Raw genomic sequence first — 15,404 nt, forward strand, 5'->3', positions numbered from 1 at the left:
CTTTATGCAGCCACAGAACGGTCAAACCGATACAGCCAAGTTGTTTCTCTTTTTCTGTTTCCCGGTTTGTTTGGTTTCTGGGAGGCAGCGGGGATAGGTCTGGTTAGTTTACAGCCATACAGAGTTGTGCTGGCACAGCAGAAGGGAGAGCAGGCAGTAGTGGGTGGGCGTGAGGCAATACCTTACACTGGAATTGCTCCCAAACAGGTCGTATCATCAGATGGCAACCTCAGGTCCTTTCGTGGTAATGTACTGACTCCAGGCAGGATTTCCTTTGTAAAGGTTATAACCTTACTAGCCTCTCCATTCGGAATGAATACTTTCCTTGTAAAATGGGAAAAAGGATCAGCTTGCATTATACACTTCACCATTTTTATGCTTTCCTATTTCTCCTTTCATATCCAAACAATAAGGCATAGGTTACTGTAGGACTGGGCTATAATGTCTTGGAAAGAAAATTTAGGCAATAATTCAGTTGCTGCTGCTGAATACTGAGGTTATTACTGGCATTCAAATGATTATCAAGTAAGTAAAATCTCTCTCTTATTGGTAATCCAAGGCAAGGAAATGAAGGAATTGATCAAGCCAGTGAAGCTCACATTTACTCTTATGTTCCTAGGGTTTAATCCTCAAAAACATTATGAAATCTTAAGTACCTTTTTTTTCCTAAATCCATTTTTTGACCATGTCAGAGCTGAAGTTTCACCATAAACTGAAAAGCATAAGGACAGTTAAAAGACAGGTTTTTATGCAGTCTGGCCTACAGTCCTAATGCAAGAACATCGTTAAGTCAGCAAGAGCCTTAAGCAAGTCCTTAGCTATGAGCACAGACTTAAAATTACTTTAGAATCCATCAGTTTTTACCCCGTTCCTTAAATAAAATGTGAATTTAAGAAGTACTCTCCTATGTCAGGGCCTACATTTGTATCAGAGCTTTTATGAAAATCCATGCAAAGCTGCTTTGTAAAGGAACAGGTAACCATGTTAACAGCCATCAGCTCTAGAGCCACATGAATCCTTTATACCCGGGTAACTGATGCGATGTTCTAAAATGGCTGACTCCTCTTTTTAGCCACCTTCAAGAAACCGGCGAGAACGGGCTGAACTGAGGCCAGACTTCTTTGACTCCGCAGCTATCATTGAGGATGATTCAGTAAGGCTTTACTAGTATTGTTTGCTGTTTACCTGAGGTTCTTTTTGATTATCATTACACCTAATTAACTACTGTCTTTCAAATCATTTTTCTAGGGATTTGGAATGCCTATGTTCTGAAGTCTGGTGAAGACATTTTACAAATTTGGAACTCTATTGTTTAGAGCTAGAGGCCTATATACTGTGATAGCTTGTATGAAAACCACATTTTTGATGTGATACGGTTTGATTTTTAACCAAATGATTGAGGTCAATCCCTTTTTGTAGTGACAGAAAGAAGAGGAACTTCTTAATGACACAAAGGAATGTTGGCCAATCCAGTCACCTCAGAAGGGCTGACCTAAAAAATCATTTGTATCCCTGTTCTTGACTGTCCTAATACAGATTTTTTTTTTCTGGATGAGGAGGAAGTTTTAAATTGTTAAGACAGCTGTCAAAATAAACACTGTTCTACATATGTTTTCTGAAAACAACATTGAGTGAAAACAGAACTTTTTAACTTTATTTTTCTGCTGTACAATTTAAAACAGTTTTAACATTTGCCTTTTTATGTTTTAAAAGCTAGCCATTTTTATTAAACCTATGCCTATCAGCCATTGACTAGCAATGATGCTATAAGCAGGTCATTCTGGCTACAGAAAAGTGTTTTTGAACACACTGGATTTGATTAACATTATGGTACGCTTATATCCTCTCATAGGCATTGAGAAGAACACTGTTATAGAAGAGGTTAGAATTCTAATGACGTGCATCTCTGCCAAAAAATTTCAGATTCTGATATGATAAACCCAGATTTTATACTCTTGAGAAGATTTATTTTTATTTATAATGGGACATAAAGTAAGAGATGTCCATGAAGCCACTTTTCCAACAGATGCTGTGTAACATTCATTTTATATAGCACATGGGGACACAAAAACAGTAAATTTTCTATTGGTACTTGCTCTGTGCATTTTTAGCAACTTATACCAGCAAATAAAGTATTCTCAGTAAAACACACAAATGGTTCTCAAGTAATCACTTTGCTGTTTTTACTACCTACTTCAAGCCCTGCCAACCCAAGGTACATAAACAGCAACCTTCCTATTAAAAAAAATAATTCAAGGGTGGGGGAAAGGAATCACTTTAGCATACTAAAAGCAATTTTAACTGTACCATAAAAAAGTCTACTTTCCATGCCGTAAATACCCTTTTGCGCTATTTTTGTAAATTAATTTTGCCAGTTAGAAGTACTGTATGTGCTGCATAGAAATTTGTGCTTAGATGGTGAAGTTCTTAAGCTTACAATGGAATACAGCTACATTTTCAGTGTTAACTGTGCATATTAAGAGTAATTCTTTGGAAAAAAATTATGATTTTTCAAAAAAGTTAAAAACATCAAAAAAAAACCAAAAAAACCCAAAACATTCTCAGCTAATTCATTGTAATAAGAGATTTTTCGATGTCTTCAATAATTTGGAATTTCATTATACTTCGATTTTATGACTCTGCCTAGTAGCTGCTACTTAGTTAAAACTGGCCTGATATCAGAGGTGCTGGCCATCCACAACTTGCACTGACTCTAGTATCTCTAAGAATCAGCCCCAAAACGTTAATCTTCCTTTCTGCATTCTAATATTAGCATTTGAGATACAAAGCAGATTGACCCACTTGGAGCACAGCAGTTTTAGAGGTGCTTTTTTTAGCAACTGCAAAATAATCATGGAGCTTTTTTCTGTTACGAGCTTATTGAAAAACAAAACAACATTAATGCCCAGTGCTTACTTGCTGGGAGGGAAAAGAATCTAGTTTTAAAAACAAACCAGCGTTTCACTCAGCTGAGGTTTGTTTCTTACAACACGTGCAGTTCTCAGACATGGTTGCCAAAAATGTTTGACTAGGTAATTCAGCCATTCCTTAGATGTCAGTAGGGTAACGTATAAAACCTGAGAAGTAGCTGGAACTTTATAAAATAACGTTACCTCCCTTCCTCTTCTGTCCACCTCAAATGTAATAGGGGTGGGCAGGAATGGCTGCATTAAACTGTCATCACAATAATTCTGTGAGCATAGTAGCATAATAAATGCTGCCTGGTTTGAGTCATAGTCTCAGACGAACCTTGTGCTTCACAGTCCTCTGTGTGGAAAACTGATTCCTAATTTAACATTGTAGAATACTGTATAACAAACATTTATTATCACGGTACCTGCAATGGGTTTCCAGTTCAGTTTGCAGTCAATAGGTTTTTGTATTATGAGTGTCTCCTTGATTGGTTTTGCTAGTAATTCTGTAAATTGTACATTTACAATATGAGGTTTTTTTTTCCTTTTGTACAATTTAAAACTGATGCTTCACCTTTCATTTAATAAACTATTCAAAATCATGAGTATGATGAGCACCCTCTTCACTATAACTTTCTTTTAAATGCTCGTTTGGACCATCACATCTTGTCATCCCATTTATTAGTAGCCAAAGGAAATACTGAAAGGTAGTTTGCACGTAGTCCAGGCTTCACAACCATATTCCATACAGGTACCTTACCCATTCAGCCTCAGAGCAAAAGAAAACCCTGTCTGGTCTTTTTTTTTTTTTCTTCCCCTCCACTGTGGTGTATTTTGGGGTTTTGGTTGATCGGGGGGGGGGGGGGGTATTGTGAGATTGCTGTAAATCTGGTAAGTCATCACACAAGTTGGGAGAGTTGCATTGTTAAAACTTATAATTGTTTGAATTGTCACAAATTTTGAGAAAAATTTCACTCTCCTGTCCTGTACGTCTGAAGTGAACTGGACCACGTGGGAAGAAATGGACGTGGTAAAGGCTTGGAAGGTCTAACAGCCAGATGGGCTAAATGAAGTTTTACAGATTCCTGAAACTAAATGTCCTCCTGTTATTCCCATGTCTCAGAGAGAAAGGTGCTATTTTTGTCCATCCCATGAATGATTTCATCTCTGTAGCGCTAAAGAAAATTGGCTTACTTATCATCTGGCTCGCTTCCTAAAGAAAAATCATCCGAGTCAGAAAACGTAGCAAGATGCAGCAGGTGAGGAACAGGGATAGGATTCAAGGTCTGAACTGCACTCTAGGACTACTCCCGAGACACAGCCCGAACGCTGAATCTCCAGCTACTTCTAAGTTATGCTCAACTCCTGACGCACTGTGGAACGCAGTAAGTAACTTGTCATCCAAGTTCAAGGGCTGCTCTCTGTTGAAAGGATTTTATTTTATATCTATCGTTTCTGCAGGTGACTGGAATTCAAGAGAGTCATGAGTAGTGTGGCCAGAGCAGCTTTCCAGTGTGCTTCCAAAGCCTTGTGCTGGTAGAGCAACTGACTGCTTGGAAATCGAGAGGCTATAAGTCAAATTCTTGTGCTGGCAAGGGATAGAAGAGAGGATGAAGTCTATAGAACTAATGAGGTTAGGAAACAATTAAGAAAGGTTGTACTTTTTTTCTTTGTGACAATAAGGACTGGGTTTCTCATTTAGTGTCTCCTGACTCTGGGCAGGCTGAAGAAACTATGTGCATATTGCTTCACTTAACACAGCTTTTGCCTCTAAACTTGGGACAGCCACCAGCCACTCTCTCAGCTACTCATTATCTTTGACAAATCCTCTTGGTCCTTACAAACTCTGATTACACCTTTTCTCACAATTAACTAAGAACTCACTTCATGGCAATGACCCCCAACAGAATAACATTTCAGTTTACCTTCCCGCGTTGTTGCAGCCAGCTCTGTTCCCTGGGGCAGTACGTACAGGCACCTGCTCAGAGAGAGTTTCTGCTGAGATACAACCACGTATGTTCATGCAGCTAGCTTAAATGTGTTTGCAACCAGGATAGACAGCATTGCCTCTAGCTATTACAAAAATCTATGCAGCTGGGACTCATACTTGAAATGCTCCTTCTGTACTGTGTTTTCAGATGATTTTTTAGTTGTTGCCTTTTGTTTGTTGTTGGGTTTTTTTCCTCCCCCCCCCCCCCCCCCCCCCCCCCCCCTCCAGGTACAGGCTCCAAGCTCCACGGCTGTACTCACTAGGGCACCAGCTGCACCTGTCTGGGAAGAGATGCTAGCTGGAAAGTCGCCATCTTATCTTTTTTCCACTTCAGGCACGTGCTTGGGGAGTGAACAGAAGCAGCTGCCGTGTGCAGGTAGGGTAGTTCTCTGTCTTATAATATAGTGCCATTAATTACTGAGGTTACTTACAACAGACAGGTCATTACAGGACTTCACGTGCTTGGTAGCTGTTTGCAGTAGCCGTTACTCACTACCTTCTAGTTACTACTACACTGTAGTTAAAATGCAGCTTCTAATGAACAGAGCAAGCACAGGGCCCAGGGCTGATCAGTAGTAACATCTACTTGGTTCCTTGCAAGTCTGGCAAATAATCATGCAAAAAAATCAGGCTGGAAGGGGCCTCTGGAGGTCTCTGTTTCAACCCTCTGCTGAGGGAGAAAAGCCCCCTGTGCTCAGGGAGAATATTTATGTCCCACCAGAATTGCCCTTTTTCCAATTTGGGTGCATTGTCTCTTGTCCTTCAAGAGGAGTCTGGCTCCATCTTCTCTATCCCACCTGTGCCTACAACCTGGAGGTCATTGATACCAACTTGAGACCTGGAATTGCTGCAGCCAGCACATAAAAGTTGCAACTCAGGACAGTCTAGCAGAGGAACAGGACAGAATAGTCTGAGATTGGCAAAGCCTGGCTTGCAGTGCGCTGAAATCCAAGCTCAGGATTTTTCTCTCTGCGAGCCTGTGGTGAAGGAGGTAGAGTCAGACTCCAGAGGCGGACCAGGACTAGACTTGAACTCCACAGGGGTCTGACTGCTCAGTGGTGAGAGGTCGCGGCAGCTCTGCTTGTCCGAGCCACCTCCAGGGGCTACAGAATGAAGGAGCCAAGGGAGCATTTGACCTTAAGCAATTAGTAACAGCTCGCCTGCAGCAGGCATTGCAGGTCATGTTGATTATTAACCCACCAAAAAGGGTTTATAGAGATGAACTGATAAGACCCCAAATTAAATGAGATATGTACTATGATTTATTGATGGTCATTAGCAAAATCAAAAGAAATATTTCCATTGCAAAGTAGACCTCCACTTCAACAGAGAGTATTTGTGTTCAGAATACTGCCATGTCTTCCAGCATGGCCAAGCCTCTCCTCACGCTCACAGTGGGATATTAGCATGTTTCTTCCAGGGATTGGACTGTGTTTTACTAGCCAGCACATCCAGGTCATGGCAGATGCGCATGCGGGTGCTTGAAGGTTGGATGATATCATCAACAAACCCTGTAAACAAACAAACAAACAAAAAAACCCTGACCAACCACGAAGTGTTTGCCCCTCAGCCTTCCATATCTAGGTTGTAATGTAAATGAGCAAAATCAAAACAATATTTGGAATAAACAGTTCAAAAGTTACAAATTAACTTAAGAAAATAATTTAAAATAGCCTGAAAATGAAATATTCCTGTGTCAATAGTTTTAAAATTAGAAATATTTACTTTTTTAATTTTTGCAAAAGTTAGCAAGACAAAAAATGTTAAGGAAGGGGCTTTACTCACTGAGTACTGCACCTGTTACTGCAAAGTTTTAGACATACCATCTCCTTCCACCTACTGCTATTAGTCTGATTTAAAGGTTCAGAAGTGTTGATTAGAAGAGACATCCCTTGACTTTGCACGTGCAGGAGTCTGGGTTTTTTTCTGGCTCAAACAGCAGTATTGGATAGTCTACTGCAAATCCAGAGGGAGCAATGCCCTACTTAGTGGTTGTGGTGGAACACAGCTTGGCTAAGTCTTCCCAGCTCTGTGGCACTATTAACGGGATTTAAATGAAGTACAAAACCAATCAACAGAGTAAGCCAGCATGGCTGGAAACAGAGCGAGCTGACTCTAGATACAGAACTGCCTTCTAGAGCACACTTAATGATTCAAAGCTAGAAGTAAAATTCGGAAGTAAAAACTGGAAAAATTTACTCCAAAGAGTCCTGGGGAATGTCACTGAACTGAACTAGACTCTGACTCTTAAGGCCACTGGACTGTATCTAGGACTGTCAAATAGATTGTCAAAGCACCTGTACTCTTAAGGAAAAGGCTAAGTTTTGAGATGCTTTCCAGTATCTACAAAATTGAAAACATGCTTTCCAGTGCAGTCCCCACATCTCACCAGTCTCTTTCCATCTGAAGATGTCTTTTGTGCCCAGATATGTTCTTCCTTCACATGCACAAGCTATGGTCAAGCATCACCTTTCTGACTCGGATCTTGCCTAAAGAACTTACTCATTAGCAAAAAGTTTATTCAATAGCTACAAATATATCTACGTGCAATGGCAAACTCAAAACAGGGGACACAACGTGTGAGATAACCATACCTCTCACGGCTGCGGGAAAGGGGTTTGCAAACTTATCCACATATTCTGCCTCTGCATCTGCCTCTTTTCCTCTGAAGATGATCTGGACAGCACCCTAGAAAGGTAAAGCCTACAGGTCAGTGACAGTAATTCAGCCCGTACAGAGGAAACCTGTCTGCTCTACCAGCCCCTTCCCTCCACCACAGTACACAAACGTGCATTCAGGGGAGCTGCTGCAAGGAAAATACCAGTTGTCGTCATCTTGCTAGGCCGCCTCTGTGATGCTGTAAAGGCGCTGACGGCTGCTGCACACCAGTGTGAGAGTCAGCCTGGATTTACCTTCGCACCCATCACTGCCACCTCTGCAGTAGGCCAGGCATAATTTGCATCTCCTCTTAAATGCTTTGAACTCATCACATCATAGGCGCCCCCGTAGGCCTGGAACAAAACCCAAGGGATTAATTAGTGTGAAGTGACCTCGCAGCAGCAATAGCCTACGTTCCTCTTGCAGCTTTTACTATTCCAAAGACAAGCAAGCGGGGCTAAATTTTACCTGAAGAAGAGCATGAGGGTCTACATTTTGCTCCAACAATCTCCTAAGACTAGATGTCTCTTCAACTAGAACCACAAAAGAGCAAGGAAGGGGGCTGTTGGTAACTAAGACCACTCTTGATGGCAGATAAAGAGGAATCTGCGTATACCTGGAACACCAGGCCTCACCCTGCACACGCACATGAACAAACAGTCGGCGTGCTTCTGGAATTTGCTGGCCAGAGAATGCAGCACTCGGACTCCGCAGTGCTCCACTCTGGTACTGGAAGTGGTCCAGACAGCAGTGATGAACAGATACTGCAGAACTGCAGAGCAAACTGCAGTAGAGTCTGTTTCAAGGCATTACTGTAAACTACAGCAAGGCTGCAAGCTTGGGAAGGATGGTAATATTCAGAAGAATCAGAGAAGGCAAAGGGACAGAAAGAGGGAACGTTCTTTTTTCTTTTCGTTTTTCTTTTTTGCCATGATAAGTCAAAAGCCTATCAGAAAAACAAGCAGGAGGGGCAGACCGGCAAGGAAAAAGCTAAGGCTTTTAGGACCCAGAAGGTCCCCGGAGCTTATGGCAGCATGGTGTCAAGTACCTGATAGAAAAAGAGAAAGGAGGAAAATGTAGTAGACTACAGAAGAAGTATATGGAAGAAGAGAAACCATGCAAGCATTAAATCTGCAGACAGAGCAGAAGAAAGATACAGTCAGCACTGGTTTTGGAAAAGGAGACTGAAGCGGCAAGAATAGAGAAAGTAGATCGCAAGGATTTGCTGTGTGCAGACAGATGGCATGTCCTCAGTGAGACAAGCTGGGAGACAGGGGACAAATACTTGACGGGAGGCATTCCAGGGAGAAAGCAAAGAGCAGAAACATGCAATTTCAGGAGCGCAGAGAAAAAAGGAATGAAGGAACTGAGGTAATAGTCTGAGAATAGAAGAAATGGCCTCTTGTAACCTGACATGAAGAGGTGTTACCAGATGGGACAAATGGAGATGTGACAACGACAGAAAGCAGAAGTGGGACAGATGGACGAAGCTTCGCATAACTAAAATTGCTGCTAGTGAAAACAGGAACTCTAAAAGAACACCATGGAATTGTGCCAGCTTACCTTTCTGGTGATGATAGTAATTTTAGGCACAGTTGCTTCTGCAAAGGCAAACAGTAGTTTTGCACCATGACGTATGATTCCACTGTACTCCTGAGCTGTACCTACAAATGACAAACAAGTTTTTTTCATTCCAGGGAACTCACAAAAACCCCATATGCAGTTTGGCAATTGTCATCATCCATTACCAGCAGCAAACTTAACAACCAGAGCCATGTTAATACCCAGGAGAAGGTAATATCCAGGCAGTGTTCTCCACAAGATGCTGAGCAACTCTGAAAAAAAATCTCTCGCCAAAGGCGGCATATATTTGTATATAAGGTCACAGAACCATAACACTCACCAGATGGTATCTTCGTAGGAACAAAATACAGTTACATCATTTTCAAGACTCCAAATGTGACTAGCAGGGAAAAAACACAACCTAGATTCACTTCCCCAGAAAACCACTCTTCCAACCCCCTTTTTTTCTAGACCGTACTGAAAGGCATCTTGGCTACCAGACCAAAGACCTATTCCAGTCTTCCTTCAAGCAAGCCCAAGATGATGGGTCCTGAAAGGCAGAGCCCGAATTCCTCTATAAGGATTCTCACAGCAGGTGCTTCTGGAGAATGGTCACATGCAGCAGATACGAATGCAAGCCATCCATTTTATAGGATGTTCAACAGAGTTCTGACCCAAACACACACAAGCCTAGCTGACTTGCACTTGGAAATGGCAATCCCGTGCACTTTATTTCTAGGACTTCTGAATTTCAGACCACTGGATATAACTCTACAATTACTTTCTAGCAGTTTATCCACCTACTGTCTCTTGCTTTCAGCACCTGAGATAACCTCTTAAGAGTACTTTGGGATCTTTTTAATGGATTTAAAAAAAAAAAAGTAAGATTTTAAGTAAAAATTATTTTGTGAGACTTTTTTTTTTAATAACTTATTTGGTAGTCTGGTAGCTTGACTTTAATGCTTCCTCTCAAGTATAATTTGAGTGTCTAGTAATTTATGCCTACACTTACAAATGTCTGTTCTCAACTGCAATTTCACTTTTGGTTCTTGTATTTCCCTCCAGCCAGTGGGACTTGCCAAGCCTGCAGAACCTTCCCAGCAGCAGCAATCAGACCAGCCACATCTTCTTATCCCAAGCAGCAGTCTGAACACAGCTGGGATGCTCAACCTAGACCCAGAAGCTGGGAACACTCACAGACCTTATATCTAATCACAGCCTTAGTTTCTAATAAGCACCTAGAGTAGCCAGTCACTTAAAATGCTTCAAGTGTGAGCTCAATTCAACTGTTATTTGAACTACTTACACTGTCATCCATGGCCAATTAACAAACTCTTTTCTGGCCATAGATTCAGTCCCAAAGTTGTTCTAAATATGTGTTTTTATCCAGCTACAGGATATGAATGCCTTAAATGTCATCTCTGCGCACACCTATTACATTGGGGGCTATTTAAAGTGTATGGGTCACTAACACTGTGAGATGTTTCGTGCACCTCTGTAAGCCGATGTGACAGATTGTTTCTTCTCTACTGAACAGGGAAATGAGGTGATCAACACCCTGAGAATTTATTACTTGATCTGAAATTTCTAATGCTAATGTACTTATCTTGCCAAACTCCTTAAGATACAGCAGTTTAGGATCACTATCAAACCTCAGATCTCATAGAATCATAGAATCGTTAAGGTTGAAAAAGACCCTTAAGATCATCGAGTCCAACCGTTAACCTGTCACTGCCAAGTCCACCACTAAACCATGTCCTCGAGCACCACGTCTACCTGTCTTCTAAATACCTCCAGGGATGGAGACTCAACCACTTCCCTGGGCAGCCTGTTCCAGTGCTTGACCACCCTTTCGGTGAAGAAGTTTTTCCTAATATCCAACCTAAACTTCCCCTGGCACAGCTTGAAGCCGTTTCCTCTCGTCCTATCACTTGTTACTAGGGAGAAGAGACCAACCCCCACCTCGCTACAGCCTCCTTTCAGGTAGTTGTAGAGAGCAATAAGGTCTCCCCTCAGCCTCCTCTTCTCCAGACTAAACAACCCCAGCTCCCTCAGCCGCTCCTCACAAGACTTGTGCTCCAGACCCTTCACCAACTTTGTTGCCCTTCTCTGGACACGCTCCAGCACCTCCATGTCCTTCTTGTAGTGAGGGGCCCAAAACTGAACACAGTACTCGAGGTGTGGCCTCACCAGTGCCGAGTACAGGGGCACTATCACCTCCCTGGTCCTGCTGGCCACACTGTTGCTGATACAAGCCAGGATGCCATTGGCCCTCTTGGACATCTCCTCTCTTTACCTTTCTCTACTTTTATTTATCTTCCATTTATCTACTTTTAAACCAACATTCTATTATGCAATATTAAGTTGCTACTTTTCATGGCCTATATGGAAATATCTTTGTTCTTGAATTCTCAGCAACTGTCCAAATCTTGGTTCCTGTAGTGGCCCCTGAATTGAACTAAGCTGCTGCTTGGTCCACTTCAGGCAAGGAGGGTATGTCTACAGCAGGAGAGAAAGGAGAGAGGGGAGAGGAAGGTTCTGTTAACGCCTTCTCTATTGCCTTATTGTTACAACATACAAAATACATTGTATTAAAATAAGAACCGGAATGTTGACTAGTGCCATTTTGATGCTTTGGTATCTGTAGAGGCCTTGAGGTAAACCTTGGTTTATACAACAGTTTTAACCTTATATCCAACTGTATGAAAGCCGTAGCATGTTTATCGGCATAACAGTGGTATTCCTCTCTCAATCTGTTTTCTAATAGGTCATTTTAACATTAACTGCCTATCAGCCTATGCTGTCTAATCTCAGACCTTTCCTTACTGATTTATCCAAAGCTTCTAAATCATGGGCATTTTTATCTGAAAAAAATGCCATGGAGCATGAAAGAATCTGAGCTTTCAAAGATACAGGGAGGGGGTTTGTGTACAACTGAACCAATGTCAACCAGGGACATACATTTTTTCCCCCTATAGCTTCCTCCTTTTACACATTTGGGCACAAAGTACAGTAGATGAAGCTGGTGGATGAGGTAGTTTCTCTCACTGCAGCAAAGCTTGGATAGCAACACGGGCCTATGTTAGTTCAGTAACTCCAGTGCTGAGCAGATTTTCCTGGAACGCATCTTCACGGCGCCCTGAACTGCCCCTCCTAGCGCTGCTTTGAGCAGTGGCCTCCCTGCCCACAGGAGAATCAGCAGTGCTGTGCTCCCATGTAATCCTGTCCAGAGGGCTAAGAAACCGTGTGGGACAGCTTTCCACTGCAGCTCAGGAAGCCACAGTCTCTGCAGGGCCTTCTGGTACCACACTATCCAGCATATAGGCATATAAATAAAACAGCATCTAAATAAAACAGCTGAGCATTTCAAGGGACACAGAGTCTCGTTATAATAAAGAAAACAGTGTAACTTCCACACCATTTACGACAAGGGCAGCATCTGCAGGGAATGCAGGGAATTTTTTTTTCTTGGACAGGCCACAACCAACAGCTTTGCAATTGCGCAGGGATTCCAGACAGCAGGACATCCAGAGCGTGACATACCCACGCTCGGCCCTGGCAAACATCATCCCAGCGTCTCCATCAGACCGCCGAACACTTCAGCATTCACTTATTGCATGAGCTGGCCCCCTCCTCAGTGAAGCCCAGCAAAGCTTTGTGACCTCAGAGCATGCTGATAGCAATATCAGTGGCATAGTTAGGCACTTATTTCATTTTTCTGCAATTTCTTGCACATTTCAATATCCTTTTGTGATGACAGAGCTTCTGTCCCAAAAAGTGACATTTTAAAACCTGGCTTATTTAAGTCTAGTACAGTAAAGGTCTTCTCAGAGAGTTTTTAAAATGGGCTTTTAGCACCACCACCACCACCACCACCACCACCACCCCCCCGGGATTATCTGAAATATAAAGGCAAGGCATACCTGGCAAAAATCCAGGAACATCCACAAAAGTAATCAGAGGTATGTTGAAAGCATCACAGAAACGAACAAAGCGGGCTCCTTTCACAGAAGAATTTATGTCTAAGCACCCTAAAGTTAAGAAAACAGGGTAAGGTATTAACCATTCCAGTGAGCTGCTGATGGCAGTAATTCAAGGCAACATCAAAAATCACATTCTATTTTAGCTGTATTGTCTTCTTAAAAGAAAACAAAAGCTTATCTGTAGATAACACGGAGATAATCTGCCATGAAGTTTTGCTGATTTAGATCTAAGATTAGAGTACAAGCTACATTCAACAGGCACTCATATAATTTTTCTGAGCACTATGCATAGAGGCTTTCTATCCCAAAAAGTAGCAGTTTAAATTATATTCTTGTAATTTAAAGTATTTTTCTGTAATTTTCTCTTTACTGATGTTTCTTCAGATCAGTCATACTGAAAAGCTAGAGAGTTCTCCATTTAAAAAAAAAAAATTAAAATAATAAAAAAAAAAGTCCACTAATACTTTGAGAAAGATCAGCATTTTTGGTAAACATGCTGCAAAGTATTTATGCTGTGTTTCAGTGCCATTTAGAATTATAGTAGGTAATATTAGATTAAACCTAAACGCATTTTGTATAAGAGCATCTATCTGAAACATTAAAAATTATTGTTAAAATTGAGAATATCAAACGAAGACTAAGGTAATATTAAAACCTGCTGTCTCGTATCTTGATAGTCATATCTTGTAAAGATTATCAAAAGAATAAAACATCATAGTAGGTCATCCGATTTTCCCAAACAACAAGACACAAACCTTAAAAGCAAGGAGCAAAACAGAAAGTCGTGATTAGTGAAAGTCACTTCAGTAATTACCTAGTTCGGAGAGAAAGCAAAACCCCTCGACAGTTAGAAATGTAAAGATGATCTTAGCTGTATCTCTACATGTTGTACTTCATATCTAAATTATTTGAAGTCAGGAGCCCCACGCTTGCGTGTCTGAAAGCTTGGCATTTTTCTAGCTGTAGCAAAAAAACGTAAGTTACCTCACCCTACAGAAGAGTTTTAGGTGTTTTAATGCTGTGGCAGTAAGTATGGAGTTTCCATATTATGCTTAACCCAGTTAATTGCAGGCTGCAGCCAAACAGGTCTTCTGCCCACCCTGCTTATGTGCTCCTGGCACTCCTCTTGCGCCAGATACAGCAATCATTTAGTTACCTGTGAGCAAGATCACCTTGTTGATCCTCTAAAGAAATGAACTGGTTTTCAGTTAGTTTTAACACATCACAGCTGCATTACAATGAGATTCAAGATGAAGAAAGTGGTAGAAAAACATAGTGAGAATAAAGTGGAGGACCATGCAAAACAAAGCGTTTCTCTCATAGCCAGACAGCCTTACAAAGCATTAACAAAAAAAAAAAAGACAGACAAAATGGACAGGAGGCACAAACACTGTTAAAAACTTTCACATCGGGCTTGTACAGCCAGCTCTAACCTGATGCTACTTTGGGTTGGTTGCCCACTATCCCAACAGTTCGTCCATTCATCCTGGCAAATCCAACAACAATGTTTCTGGCATAGGAAGGCATGATCTCGAAGAATTCCCTTTCATCAACAATCTGCACAGGTGAGAGTTAGGCAGAGCCCTTATGAGGACATATGTATATTTATGGACATATGTATATATAGGAGGACGTATATGTATATTTATATACACAGGCAAACGCAAACCAGTTATGTTAGTATCAGCTCTTTTAAAACATTTCAGAATTTGCAGAATTAAAAAAAAAAAAAGAAACCTTTTAGTCATCTTTGCAGCCTTCATTCCAGGCAGTAACTAGTGCTGCATTTATTATCAAAACTGCCACTTAAGCATTCCATCAGAGAACACCTTTATGACATTTCCTCTGTAGAGAGCCTTTTTTTCCTAGCTTATAACAAATTAAAACTTCAAATCAGAACTTTCTCACAACTTAACTACTGGCAGACTACACTTTTAAAGAACAATTTCCAGTGATAAAAAGCAAATAGTGCTTTATGGAGCTCAGAAACTCTCCATGACAGGTTTAATATATACTCTATTTCTTTGCAAATTCAGAGCACTTTTTGTTAACAGAGACCAACGCGGCACGCTGCGCTGTGCGCGTCTCCCCCAGAGGGGCCTGCGGTGGAGGAACTTTCCTCCGCGCTAGAGGAAGACCCGCACTACATCAAACGTCTGTCTGGAACCACGCGTCCCTGGTAGCTGCGCTTCTCTCCGGGGCCGAAGTTCCAGCGTGTGCTCCGCAAAGTGACATCCGCTGGTGTATCACGCAGCATCAAAATTCACATGTTCAAAAGAGATCATAATTATACGTGGA

At 41.5% G+C, this 15,404-nt stretch overlaps 2 protein-coding genes across 15 annotated transcripts in view; one reads left to right on the plus strand and one right to left on the minus strand.

The window, feature by feature from the left end:
- STAG1 (STAG1 cohesin complex component) overlaps nucleotides 1-3,518 on the plus strand; it is a 205,442-nt gene extending 201,924 nt beyond the window's left edge. For all 12 annotated transcript variants that reach the window (XM_087740483.1, XM_087740482.1, XM_087740488.1 and 9 more), the window contains 2 exons: nucleotides 1,073-1,153; nucleotides 1,249-3,518. In XM_087740483.1, the coding sequence (XP_087596609.1) occupies nucleotides 1,073-1,153; nucleotides 1,249-1,272 (105 nt within the window). In that variant the 3' untranslated portion in view covers nucleotides 1,273-3,518. The remainder of the gene's footprint in view (nucleotides 1-1,072; nucleotides 1,154-1,248) is intronic.
- A 2,623-nt stretch (nucleotides 3,519-6,141) lies between these two features.
- The window catches only part of PCCB (propionyl-CoA carboxylase subunit beta), a 28,442-nt gene continuing 19,179 nt past the window's right edge, over nucleotides 6,142-15,404 (minus strand). For 2 of the 3 annotated variants that reach the window (XM_087739770.1, XM_087739771.1), the window contains exons 10-15: nucleotides 14,540-14,663; nucleotides 13,047-13,154; nucleotides 9,124-9,224; nucleotides 7,815-7,913; nucleotides 7,497-7,590; nucleotides 6,142-6,413 (exon numbers count right to left, since the gene is read on the minus strand). In XM_087739770.1, coding sequence (XP_087595896.1) covers nucleotides 6,292-6,413; nucleotides 7,497-7,590; nucleotides 7,815-7,913; nucleotides 9,124-9,224; nucleotides 13,047-13,154; nucleotides 14,540-14,663 — 648 coding nt within the window. In that variant the 3' untranslated portion in view covers nucleotides 6,142-6,291. Of the gene's footprint in view, nucleotides 6,414-7,496; nucleotides 7,591-7,723; nucleotides 7,914-9,123; nucleotides 9,225-13,046; nucleotides 13,155-14,539; nucleotides 14,664-15,404 lie in introns of those variants that run through there. The other variant, XR_015700523.1, reaches the window with a different exon arrangement.

The sequence above is a fragment of the Nipponia nippon genome, unplaced genomic scaffold, assembly GCF_047370975.1.
Source record: "Nipponia nippon isolate SJK-2023a ecotype South Korea unplaced genomic scaffold, ASM4737097v1 scaffold_7, whole genome shotgun sequence".
In the NCBI taxonomy this organism is placed as follows: domain Eukaryota; kingdom Metazoa; phylum Chordata; class Aves; order Pelecaniformes; family Threskiornithidae; genus Nipponia; species Nipponia nippon.